The sequence below is a fragment of the Gopherus flavomarginatus genome, chromosome 3 (assembly GCF_025201925.1).
Source record: "Gopherus flavomarginatus isolate rGopFla2 chromosome 3, rGopFla2.mat.asm, whole genome shotgun sequence".
NCBI lineage: Eukaryota > Metazoa > Chordata > Testudines > Testudinidae > Gopherus > Gopherus flavomarginatus.
In genome coordinates, this window is record NC_066619.1 from 5,529,657 (window position 1) to 5,542,830 (window position 13,174).

A 13,174-nucleotide genomic window follows, 5' to 3' on the forward strand; every position below is an offset into this window, starting at 1 on the left:
CTGGTATTTCATTACTGTGATGCCTCTGAGACACTTGCAGTGGGTATTTCACCCTGTTTTATGGTAGTAATGTTTCATCTTTCTGCTGATGGTATCGTGCGTTGCTGCTATCAGCTTTAAAAAAGAAGCTAAAGTAAAAGCATCTTTTGTTTTTTCTAGGATCTCTTTCATTGACTTGGCTGGCAGCGAGAGGGCAGCTGATGCCAGAGACTCAGACAAACAAACAAAAATGGAAGGAGCAGAAATAAACCAAAGCCTTTTAGCTGTAGGTTACTCACATTTGTAGGGAAGATTTTTGTAATTATTGTTCTTTAGGTTGGTTCTTAGACTGACAGTAAAAAAGGAAGTAACATGTGGATGGATCCCAATGGAAAATACACAATGCTAAATGCTGACAATTAAATTGCTCTCTAGTCATGAATCAGATTAGAAGAAAAAGGCTTTGTGAGGAAAAACAACTTTCTAAATATATTTCTACAGCCAGATAAACAGAGCACTGAAAAGTCAGATATTTTATAGTAAGTCTATGCCATCTTTTCTATAGTAAATTCAGGCTCTCTATCTGTGAGGCTTAATGCAAGTTTGTGAAAACACTAAGATCCACTACTGAAAGGCCCTCTAGAATTGGAGAGTATTTATTATTATTATAGTGATAATCTCAACTCTAATTTTGTGCATATAAACACATTCTAATACCCCAGAACAAATGGTTGAAACCATTGTTGTCCATTAGTGTACCACAAAAAACTATTACAGGACACAGAAATCCGGCAATTTAGATCCAAGTTTCCTACAACAACCTTATCTCCATCCACTTAAGTCATATATGCAGGTAAATAGTTTAAATTTCACACTGCTGTGTGATTTTTATGTGGTGGAACCTATTGTAATATTTGTGTACAACACCTTTTATTTTGTTATCGGAATGCACAATTATGCCTCTGAAAAGTGGGAGGAAAACCATTCCCGATTGTCTCTGTTCTCATACAGTAGAACTTCAGAGTTACGAACTGACCAGTCAACCATGTACCTCATTTGGAACCAGAAGCACCCAATCAGGCAGCAGCAGAGACAAAAGAAAAAAGGCAAATACAGTATAGTACTGTGTTAAACATAAACTACTTAAAAAAAAAAAAGAAAGCAGCATTTTTCTTCTCCATAATAAAGTTTCAAAGTTGTGTTAAGTCCATGTTCAGTTCTAAACTTTTGAAAGATCAACCATAATGTTTTGTACAGAGTTACAAACAATCTCAATTCCCGAGGTGTTTGTAACTCTTAGGTTCTACTGTAATTCCAAAAAATCTGGATGAATTTTTAATCATACTTTCCAGAAAGTTTTCCTTCAGGCCAGGGAAAAAGCATGAGACTTTTCATGCTGAAAAGAAATATTATGAAGACATTTATAAGCTCATTGAAACAAGTGTTTAAAGAGAGAGAGTCAACTTGATATTAGTGAGTTTGAGAGTTTAAAGTATTTTCCTGTTAAAAGGAGTAAAGCCCGCCCATGAGTCTCTCTACCAACTTCTGTTGTTTTAGAGTTGGAATTTTTTTTCACTTCTTGCTGTGTGAATAACCCACACAAAATTGACTATGCAAGACAGTGAAACTGACTACAGGTGCATTACAAAGTACTTTGTGAATAAATTGAAAAGAGAAACTTTTTCTTCTCTAATCTCCCCTCAAGGTGCAATCACAGGGGTCTACCATTGAACCCTACCCCAAGCAGAGTTTTTACCCCAAAAAGGGAGAAATACCATAGAATTTTAAGAGTAATTCACCATTGGAACAACATTGGAATCTGCTGTGGCAGATTCTCCATCACTTGAACTCTTTAAATCAAGGCTGGATATATTTTTAAAAGATCTGCTATAGCTCAAACAGAAGTTTATGGGCTCAGTGCAAAAATTATTGATGAGGTTCTCTGGCCGATGTTGTTAGTAGCTCAGACTAGACTATCATAATGGTCACTTTGGGCTTTAAAATTTATGACATTCACTAGAGACTTTGTTGCTATTGATTTCATGTGGAAGGTGCTCAGATACTTATGATCAGCAGTATAAAACCCTAAAATGGAGAGAGAATCTCTTTCAGTTAGAGTCCCCTTAGGTGTAATTTCTAACAATAATTAAAATACATTCAGAAAAAAATGTGATTTGAAGTGGATGGTGTCTCATTAAGAATGCAATGTCTGTCTCAAGCTAGAGTTACTACCCAGTACTGTAATCTATCTCAAGATATTTTCTCCTCTCACTGCTAGTACTCTCACTAGTAATGGCTTGCCTCAATGGGCCCACAGTCCATTTCCTCCGTTGTAGAAAGCATCAGAGTCTGGTATGGATTGTGACACACTTCTATTTGTGCTGGTGAAGACACATGGTAAAAAGAGAGGGACATTGGAAAATGTCAGTCTTTTAATAGGCAACGAATAAATCAAGAGGCAGATGTGTCTCCAAGATGACGTGCTGTTCTTGCTGATAATTATTAACAAGAAAATAGATCATAGGTATCTTTTTCAGGAAGGCTCACTTCCATTTAACTGCTCAAGTCCCATTGATTTTAATGGGAGCTCTATAGCTAAATCCCACTCTCCGTGTTGAAAGTGAAGCCCTAATGTTTTGTGTGTGTCCATTATTAATCTACCAAAGAGATTCTTTTGTTATGGATGGTGAAATAGTCAGGCTTTAAGACTGCAAGTGTTATTGTGCATATGTTTAACTGTGGGTCTCTGGAAGCTGATAGCCTTCCCCACTCCTTGTAAGGAAGCATAGTCTAAGGATATAAGGGTGATAGGGGAAATAGTGACCTCTCATAGTTTTGGGTGCAGGTGTCTCTCCTTTTTCTAGTGTGACTGATACATTTTTTTCTCTTGCTCTCCTTTTTAGTTAAAGGAATGTATTCGGGCTCTGGATCAGGAACATGCTCATACTCCTTTCCGGCAAAGCAAATTAACTCAGGTAAAACCAAAAACCAAGCCAGTGACTGACACTGCACTGAACAGAGTCGAAATGATAGTAATAAAATGAAATAAGCCATGATTTGGTGACTGTATATTGTTAACCCTTTGGAGACTGGACACTTGCATAGCTTCCCAAGCATGCATTCTGATCATAGAGGAAACATCAGCATTCATAGGGTTAATACCAGCTGACAGCAAAAGCTATAAACAGTTAGTCCCCAGAGAATGGTGTGTTGGAGAGTTTACTAAACTTCAGGATAAAGTTATTTTACTCCTATGTGAAGTTCTATATGGAGAATCTTGTAGACCAATTGTTCTGAGATATTCATATGGTGGACAACCACTTAAAGAGATAGTACCGCAAAGAATGTAATCACTAGACTATCAGGCAAGCTTTAATCAGTATTAGGTTACTCTAATTGTAACATATGCTTTATTCTCCCAAACACACCAGCACTTTTGGGGTGCCCAGTAAGAAAATGGGCTTGTTTAAAGGACAGATTCAACACTTGAATTCATTTTAAATTTTACATAAAAAATCGCGGAGATAAGTTGTTTAGGTGGGAGAAGAGAGGGACACTTAGTTCTAAACTGTTTAACTGGATTGTTTAAAAGAAATACATTAGTTGCTAAGAATGTTAAGCTATATTTTTCCTCCTCCTCCAAGGTACTAAAAGATTCTTTCATTGGAAATTCTAAGACGTGTATGATAGCTAATGTGTCACCTAGCCACATAGCTACAGAACATACCCTGAACACGTTAAGATATGCTGACAGGTAGGTGACTTAAATTTTCCATGTTGAGAGTCAAAAAGGAGTAATAGTTTGGGATGAAAAAATTTAGATTGCATCAACTGGTGAGTTCACAGGGCAAAGAGCAAAAAATGCAACTTACAGCGCATAAATGTAATCTTCATCTGCTGCACTATTATATTGAGGCACTTAATGCTCTGGGTCTTTTAAATTCTTCTTTCAGATGATATGTAATTTAGGTCCTAACAGTTTGCAGTGATTCAGAACCTCATGGTACTCCTCGTAACAGTAAGGTTGATAACCCCAACATCCTTGACAAACTCTAGTGTTGTTTGTATTATGGTACTTCCCAGAATATGTTAGATGCTGTCCATACCCAGAGGAAGATGGATTGTGAACTCTTCGGGGCAAGGACTCAGAACACAAGCAACACAGAAAAGGGTGGAGGAGAAAGATAAAAGAGACAATCAAAAATGTTCTTGATATCAGCCATGACCAAAAGCCATGTTGTTAGTTCGTTAATTTCCTATAGACATCAAGATGGATGTGGGTCTTCAGGAGGAATTTGGAGGAGGGGAGAAGTAGATACAATTTCCTTTAGTTTAAATTGGTCAGAGGTATTGTTCACTTCCTAATTTAAACTGTTGTGTATTGTTCCCCATTGAAACAGCTGCTGCAAACCTCCATAGAAGTAACTGTATTTCTGCAGCAGGTGATCTGATGCCTCCATGGATTAGCCAATGATTAAAATCCAAACTGTGACATTGAAGTCAATATTTAATGTACCAAAGTATTAGTTTGCTCTAATGAGACTGTAAATTATTTGAAAGCATTTAATTTTTCTAATGCACAATCCTTATTTACAGGGTAAAAGAACTGAAGAAAGGGATTAAATGTTGTACCCCTGTCACAAACAGACATCGGATAGCTGGAAATGTATCTCCAAAACGGATCCAAAACTCTCCTTCCACGCACATGGGAGATAAGAGCTCTCCAAAGAAAGTAAAACTAGGACTTCATCATCCTTTAAGTTCTTTGAGAATAAAGGCATCCCCGTCAGTGTTCCATCCAACCAATGTCCCTTTTTCCTCTACCCCAAAAGGAGCCAAGGGTCATGCCCACAAAGGAAATCCAAGCTCACCATGGCTCAATCACACCAGTCCCATTAAAGGAATGCTAAAGATAGGGCATCCCATGAAGAAAAAGACTGATGATCTGACACTGCCGTCTGAGAAGCATCATACTGCAAAAGATTTTGTTGTCGCTACAACTGCAGTCCCAGAGACAAGAGAGAGTGGGCAAGGAGATAATTGTATTCAAGATAAACAACCTGTCAGATGCCTGAAAGTACAGACTGTGCAACCTGTACAAAAGCAGCTCATTTCCAGAAATGGCTTTTCCTTTGGAGATGGAAATCACCCATCAGACAGCAGTCAGTGCTCTGCAAATGTTTTTACCAAACAGTGCATTGAAACCTGGGCAAATCTCCCTCCACATCAGAAAGAAAGAGAACAACATTTGCGCCTTTACCACCAGCAGTTTCAGCAGCCACCTATTCTACAGCAGAAGTTGAACTATCAACCACTTGAGAGGTTTTTAGCCCAATACAAGCCCCAGGAAACTGGAGTTAAACAAGACCGGACCCTTCCTCCCACGGACTCACAATGCAAAGAGGGGGTGCTGCTGGAAGACCTGGACGACAGTGATTTTAGTGAAGACTCTTTCTCACCTATATCCAACCAAAGGAAAGTTAAAAGAAACACCAGTGAGAGCAGCCAACTTTCATTTTTCCTTCATCGGAGAGAACAAGAAAGTGAGGAGGAGAAAGGCCAAGAGAGACAGGGTTTATTTTTTGAACATGCAACACACACACACGAGCATGAACTTACTGACAGCTGGGATTATGGGAAGGGCTTTGCATTTCCAGAACCGGGGGAGCCCATTAGAGATGGAGAAAGCAGCAAGACTCAGTCTGACTGGAGCACAGAGGATGACTTCACTATTGATTCTTCTGTGAACAATAATACTGCAGAAAAACCTTATTGCTTGCGGGAAGAACTTGTCAGTAACTGGAAAAACAGCAAGGATTTACCAGCTGATCATAAACAATACAAATCTGAATACAGACCTCTAGTTTATCCCGGTGAAAGCTCCACGTTCCCAGAAAAGGGGACACAAAGTCCACATGTTCCCCACGCATTGGATTCAGGGACTACAAAATGCAACAAGATCAGCCTTCCACATGCACAAAGGGAAGAATCCATCAAAGACGGACAAGCTCCAGTTGCAGGAAACTTAGAAGGGAAGAAACTAAAAAATGGAACTAGCCCCTGTGGAGCTTTTAATACTTCATCAGAATTCACTTCTGAGCTGATGGCCCCTCTGACAATGTCTCTCCTTGACAGTGAGGAGGCAGCTGATCCAGAGAACATCCTTTCTGATCAGGAAAAGGCTCTCCAAGTGAAACAGATGTTGGAAAGAAAAAACACTAGCCCCAGCAAAAGGTTAGAGGGAGAGGCCAGGCAGTTTCTTAGAAATAAAGCCTCACCAACAGGCAGCATGCCAGAGCTGGGTGAACAAATGGACCACAGTGAAAGGAAGTCCACTCTGCAGCACTCCCCACAAACTGAGAACAAGTGGCTCTCACAGTCCTCTTGTGATGCAAAGCCTTCTTGTAGCTCTGGAGGTTCATCTCCATGGAACACACATCCAAGTTCTATTAATGGTTTATTTGTCCGAGATGAAGACTTGACAAAAGCATCAGCATCTGTCAGAGTCAAAAACCCTTGTGGAGAGAATGAAGATGAATTGTTTCTTCATAACTTAAAGTGCAGAGAATACCTGGATAACAGCAGGCAGTATGATGCTGATACTGAGAATACCACTGGTAGCCTGCTGAGCGGCCCAGAAAAATCTAGCCTGGGTAAAGGACCCAATGTGGGGCCCGCATCTCAGACTGTACATGTTGATTTGCCTGAAAAGGGTTATTTTTCATGTGCACCATCCATTCTGAATGCAGGAAGAGTGGAGGGTACAACTTCATCCCCCTCTAGAGAAAGCAGCCCACTGCAGCCCAGGTCAGAATTCAGGAGCAAGGACTTGAACCATTCTGAAGATACATTCAAGTTGTCATTCAGTGGTGAGGAAATAGGGCTGCTTAAGAATAAACTGATACAAAGTATTTTTACACAAGACTGTTTTGATGCTGCACAACAGGATTCAAGATCCGTTACCAAAGAGATCAGATCATTAGCAAATCAAAACACTCACCCAAATCCATCCATCATTAGCACCCAGATTGATACGTCAGAAACATCAAACCGGCACAGAGAAGCCCTGGGAAAGGCACAGTAAGTTTGTATCTACTACACTATCTTCTGTTGTGTGAACTAGAAACACTGAACAAACACATTGTACGTTTGCTTCAATGTTTTATGTAGTGCTATATGTACTATACAAACACACACACAAGCACACTTTTTTGTAGTCAAATATATAGAGAAGTAGTTAGATAACTACTGCATCCATTCAGAAACAAATATGAAACAGCCAGTCCAGCTAACCAGATAGTGAAATCAGACACCTACATTCAAGATAGATAATGGGAGGGCAATGTCTAGCTTTTACTAACAGACATGGATCCAGATGACCTGGCTGTGACTCAACCCATTTCAGACAGAAGCAGTGCTGGCTGGCAGAGAGAAGCACCTAGAGGAATTAATAGAGGTGTCTGCACTGTCTATTGAAGGTCGTGTGCCTGACTTTCACCAACATGGTTCACAGTCTCAAGGTCCTATTGGGCAGCATTTTTGCACCTGGGATTCCAGCTGGTAAGAGGCATTATGGGCCACTGTGCCATCACTGACTAGCCAAGAAGCTGTGGGCCATTCCCCACTTAGTCATCCATGGCTAGACCATTGTCCTTGGGGCTCAGGTGGTAGCTGGGGTGCAGAAGGTAGCTGGTCAACCTTCTGTGTGGTGTGGTCCAGCATAAATACATAGCTTCTGTGCTAAGGTCTCTGCACTGGCTTCGTGTTTACTTCTAGACTCAGTTCAAGGTGTTGAAGACTTTTCTTTTCTTGTACCCCATCATCACAGCAAAGACCAGCTGAGAAGTGCTTGCAGTTAAAGCCCGTTTAAATACCCCAGGCCAGCTCTTCAGCTGATGTAAATTGGCATAGGCCACTGAAGTCAGTGGAGTGACATCAGTGTACACGACATGAAGATCTTGTCTGGAATATGTTCAGTGGCAGGGCCTTCCCACCTGAAGCCCTCCATCTGTGGAATTTCCTCTCCTTAGAAGTTTGTCAGAGCCCACTAATAATCGTTACAGGTGGAACGGAGGGCTATGTAACCATCATTATTTTTTTGTTATGTTAATTAGGCAGGTTGTGATCCAAGCCCATCGAGAGCAGCTGGATGAAATGGCATCCCTGTGTTTTAAGGAAGAGACCTTGATAAATCAGATGTCGGCAGCAGTAAGTGTTTCAAATGATGACTTCAGTGCTCACTGAACTTCTGTAAGAATCCTAAAGAGCATTAATCTGAATTAGTGACATCCTACCATCAAGTCCTGTTCTCAGTCTCTCCCCTTTTTTGGAGCCTACCTTTATCTGAGCCCCGAGTTAGATTAATAGGAGACTGCTCAGTTCCAAGACTTCTTGTGCTTTGGCTGACCTCCACTCTGCCAGTTACTTGGCTAGAGATTTGAGAATGACATGCTGACTACAAACACTTTAATTTAAAACATCTTTTTCTTATCTCACACCAGTCTCCAGGGATATCACAGCATTCACGTCCCGCAGGAAGCTTTTGTCACTGCAGTGTGGGTTAAATGACAGTCAGTAGTACAGAAACATGATGTCTCCCTGTACATAGACGTTAATAAAATGTCCTCACACATCAATCTCTCACCTGGGATTCCCTTACCTGTCCCACCACAGATCTGCTGATTCCTAGTCAGCAAGGCCTCGCTCTCTCAGTTCTTTCTACTGTGCCCTGCTACATCACCGCAGCTCTGGCTTGCTTCCCTCAGTCACACTGCGGATTTCTTAGGACAGTGGCTCTCAACCAGAGCACATGTGCTCCTGGGGGTACGCAGAGGTCTTCCAGGGGCCACAGCAACTCATCTAGAGATTTGCCTGGTTTTACAACAGGCTACATAAAAAGCATTAGTGAAGTCAGTACCAACTAATATTTCATACAGGCAATGATTTGTTTATACTGCACTATAGACTGAAATGTAAATACAATATTTATATTCCAACTGATTTATAATTATGTGGCAAAAATGAGGAAGTCAGCAATTTTCCAGTAATATTGTGCTGTGGCACTTTGGTATGTTTGTCTGATTTTGTAAGCAGGTAGCTTTTAAGTGAGGTGAAACTTGGAGGTAATGCAAGACAGATCAGACTCCTGAAAGGGATACAGTAGTCTGGAAAGGCTGAGAGCCACTGCCTTAGAATATCCTTGTCACAGTTCAGGGCAACTGCCCCTGTATCCCCCTTTAGGGTCCAGGCAGGGTTCCCACTCCGGGCTCCTCTCCTATCCCCTCTCTGGGGTGGAGACCCATGTGTCTCTTCCTCCAGATAAGGGTATTTCCAGGCAGCACAGTTCCCAGAGTATGGTGTGATATCCCCAGCAAAAGACAGACTCCCAAAGCAGGCCTGCTTCACTTCTCTCCTCAGAGAGAGTAAACAGTGTAATTGACCACAGGTAAGTTACCACCCAGCTCATTCTACAAAAACACATTGATCCTTAGGGTAAAAGCATTACAGAGAAAAGATATTAAAACAATAAAAGAACCTGCATGTATGCTAATAAGCTTACCAGAGATCACCCCGCCTGCAACCAGGATTCAAGGTAGTGATCAGTCCTCCAAGCTCCACCCAGGGGGTTTTCTGTGGTCACAGGTTCATCACAGCTTTCGCTCAGAACAAGCACACTTATTAGTTATACAGTTTGTCTTTGAACTTCCCTAATGTAACAGGTGAGCAGCAGCAACCCCCACCCCCTCCATCCCTGCGAAGCTTGAGTCCATAGGGGGAAGTCTGCAATCCCCTTCTCCTTAGTACTTCCTAGGAATTCCACTTCTCAAAGATTGTCCCAAAAGATCAGTCCTGTCTGCTGCATTGTTCATCATAGTCTTTTGAAGCTCACAGCACTTCCCAGAGATTGCATGAATCTTGTCTTCCTCCTGAAGAAGTTCCATACACTCCCACAATAATCCATACTCCTTTGCATTTGTAATACAATGAACTCCGACAATACTTAGACTTACTTCAATACGGTTTAACTTAATTCAGTCAGTTTTGTCCAGGGTATCACAGGAAATTGAATAACTGTCACAATCCGCACCTTGGGTTTTAGTCCCATTACCTTGTGCAGGCATCTGCACAGCCCCATGTGCACCATTACCAGCCAGTGCTCTCGGGTTATCCTCTTCTATTGCTTGTAAAAGCACACGGTTCTCAGCTGGTTTTGTAACAAGGCCCTCTGCTCCTCTCAACCCAGAATTGTTTTACTTCACATTTCCCAGATCGCAGTCTTGCTGCCTTTTCAGCTGAGTGTCTGTATCACTGACGCTAAGCTCCCCTTCTGCATCATCTATGGTCAAAGGCATTTTCATTCCGAACAGCTTCAAACTCCAAGTGTGGCTGTAGGGACTCTTGCCTCAGAAAATTCAGAAGGGGAACCACCATGTGGCAAGTCTACCAAGCTTTCCAGCTGCCAGCACTGGTGCTTCTTTACTGAATAACCTACCAGGGATGTTCAGTAAGGGGCTCGACAAGTGCCATCCCAGTACTCCATTTGTTTAGCCAGAGGCTGCTCTCCTTTTTTGAATAGTTCAGTTTTTCCTCCTGAATTTCTATCATTCACTGGAAAGGACTTGGAAAATATATTCACCTGCTCCCTATGGGCAGGAAAGAGTCTTTCTGTGGCATTGGTATGTTACCCTGAAAAACAGGCTTTGGGGTGCTCCTAGAATAGCCCACCTATTGCCCCCTTAATCTCTCTTCCCTTGGGCTTGGGTCCTGAAGGTAGCTTAGGAAGTACATGGAAGACACAGATACAGCCTTCCAATACAGAGATTGACACAGGCAGTGTTCTGTCCATAATAAAACACCAACTAATAATCCCTAATACAATAATCATCTAGAAACACAAATCCCCTTCTAACACGTTGCAGAGCATCCAAACTGCATAACACACAGTTCGACTGATTCTAGTGATTGTGCTCTGTAACCAATTGCTGACGGCAGTTCCTACATTTAAATGTATGTTGGGATTGAATCAGAGCTTCCTTACCAAAACCACAAATTCCTACCGTGAGAGCTAACGGACTCCGTTCAGTTCTTAGTATACAGGTATCAATAGCACCAGCCTATCCCCACCACCTTCCCTGCCCTCCCAAAAAATCACATGGACCGGCCCAAGTGAGGGGGGCCTAGGACTTGAATGGGAAGTGGAGGCTGTCCCAGTGCTGATTCCCACCAGGTCAGGCCTGAGGTGCATGGACAGGAAGGGGCTTGCACTGCAGCTTTCCTGTAGATTGGAGAGAAGAGGGTGGGACAGCTGAACTGGAGAATGGCAAGAGCAGAGCCCATTTCAAACGTGCTTTTCTTACTACTGTATCTGGCACCCAATAAATACCATCGTTATGTAGGCCTGTTACCATCCTGACGTATGGTCCAGCCCCCGTTGCCAGCACTAACATCACTGGAAGACAAGAGTACAGGGGGATCGGTAGGGAGGCAGAGTGTAAATAAACCAGTTAGCCCCAGTAGCCGGGGTCCCGAGACTCTTGCAAAAAGAGCTGTGCTGTTTTTCAAGGTCAGGCCTTTAACAAGAGAACATTGAGTGCTCTGATGACAATGGAAGTAGAATGCAATACGTACTTGTATTTACTGCTTCAGAAGAGCAGCTCTTTTCCTCATGCCTCAGGCTGTGCGTGCTAGTTATTCCCCCTTCGCCCCATCCTCCACCGTCCAGCATTAATTTTACTGATTTGTCTTCCACTCTAGGATTTTGAAAATTATGTGACCAGACTGGACGAAATCCTGATGCTGAAATCAAAGTGTATCCAAAGCATGCGAGCCCAACTGCAGCTCTATTTAGCCTGTCCCGAGACTGACGCTACCCTGCAAAGAACTACAACACCTTAGTCCGCTTCAGATTGCATTCATCCCTCACAGACTAGTTACGGCAACAAATGCTCACTATTTCCCCACCTATGGGGGTTAGGTTCCCCTGCAGCAAGGGAGGTGGTTAGTGTAAAGTTTGGTGTTTACGATTAACATATATTTTAGATAATGGCTGAGAGAAATTTAAGTAAATGAGAAATCTTTATAGATCTGGTTTGAAGCCAGGGGCGCTCTAGTCCCAGGTCCACCTTTATAATAGGAAATCATATGCTCTGAAGCAATAATTCTGTAGCCTTTAAATGCACCATGCAAACAGCAGGAGTCCCCGGCTGTGGTTTTCGTACTCGCTCCTCTCGTTAAAGGCACTTGTGTGCTGCTGAGAAACTGACGCAGCCAAGAAAACACTCTGAAACCAGAGAAGTCTGTGAAAAGAAATATTCCAGACTTACAAGAACTGTTTTAAAAAGCGAGTGAGGAAATGGAGGGGAACAGCTGTTTGCTGGAATAAAATAACCAGGCAGGTGTTTAATGCAAGTCTAGTTAGAGCCAGACTGGTGTATACTTTCAGAAGAACCAAGGAGGTAGCTACAGTCATTCTGTGCCTTATACTAACATTGCAGACCCAGTATAGAATGCTTTAAGTGGACAATAAATGACTTATTAGAAGGCTCATGTGCAAGAGAACTTGCACTGAAAATTCATATGCTGCTGCCTGTATTGATTTTACATTGGTGACAGTTAATCAGAGAATCTTGGCCTAGTGGCAGGTGGGATGGCTGTGGGTCTGTCTAGTGCTGCAGCGTATGCAATAGTACAGTTCTCCCAGTCAGATCAAACTGCAGAACTGATTTTCCCCCTCAGAGCCAGCTGCAAAATATCACCAGCTTGTTGTGTTTGGGTTTAGACACTCATTAGCCTCACTAGTTCCTGAAGTTGGCTGCTGAATCTCACACCTCAGAGCCATCAACTGGATCCCTCCACAGATGCATTGGACATGTCTCTTATGTCCCATGTTTGCTCCACAAAGGAGTATACCAGCTTAAGCCATAAGTGACCTTGAAGAATGTGCAGCTCAGATCATGTACTCCAGAAACTGAACACATTTTAAAATCTGTTCTGAGAATCTGAATTTCCAGTCTGCAACCATAACTGCACTGTAGCCTGGGCTTGTGACAGGCAGCAGTAAGTAACCTTTCAGCTAGACAGACCTACAGTGTTAGCCAGTGGCTTGGGGTCTTGCAAAGGTAACATCCCTGTGCCAATGCTCCTAGAAACTTTACATATAAAACAAATGCTCAGGAACAGATTTCTAAGGCAAGAA

The 13,174-nt window shown here is 42.2% G+C and overlaps 1 protein-coding gene across 1 annotated transcript in view; it reads left to right on the top strand.

The window, feature by feature from the left end:
• The window catches only part of KIF24 (kinesin family member 24), a 29,928-nt gene extending 16,959 nt beyond the window's left edge, over positions 1-12,969 (top strand). The window contains exons 7-12 of the mRNA XM_050943540.1: positions 160-265; positions 2,883-2,954; positions 3,624-3,733; positions 4,576-7,059; positions 8,094-8,187; positions 11,734-12,969. Of these exons, the coding sequence (XP_050799497.1) occupies positions 160-265; positions 2,883-2,954; positions 3,624-3,733; positions 4,576-7,059; positions 8,094-8,187; positions 11,734-11,874 (3,007 nt within the window). The 3' untranslated portion in view covers positions 11,875-12,969. The remainder of the gene's footprint in view (positions 1-159; positions 266-2,882; positions 2,955-3,623; positions 3,734-4,575; positions 7,060-8,093; positions 8,188-11,733) is intronic.
• The last annotated feature ends 205 nt before the right edge of the window (positions 12,970-13,174 follow it).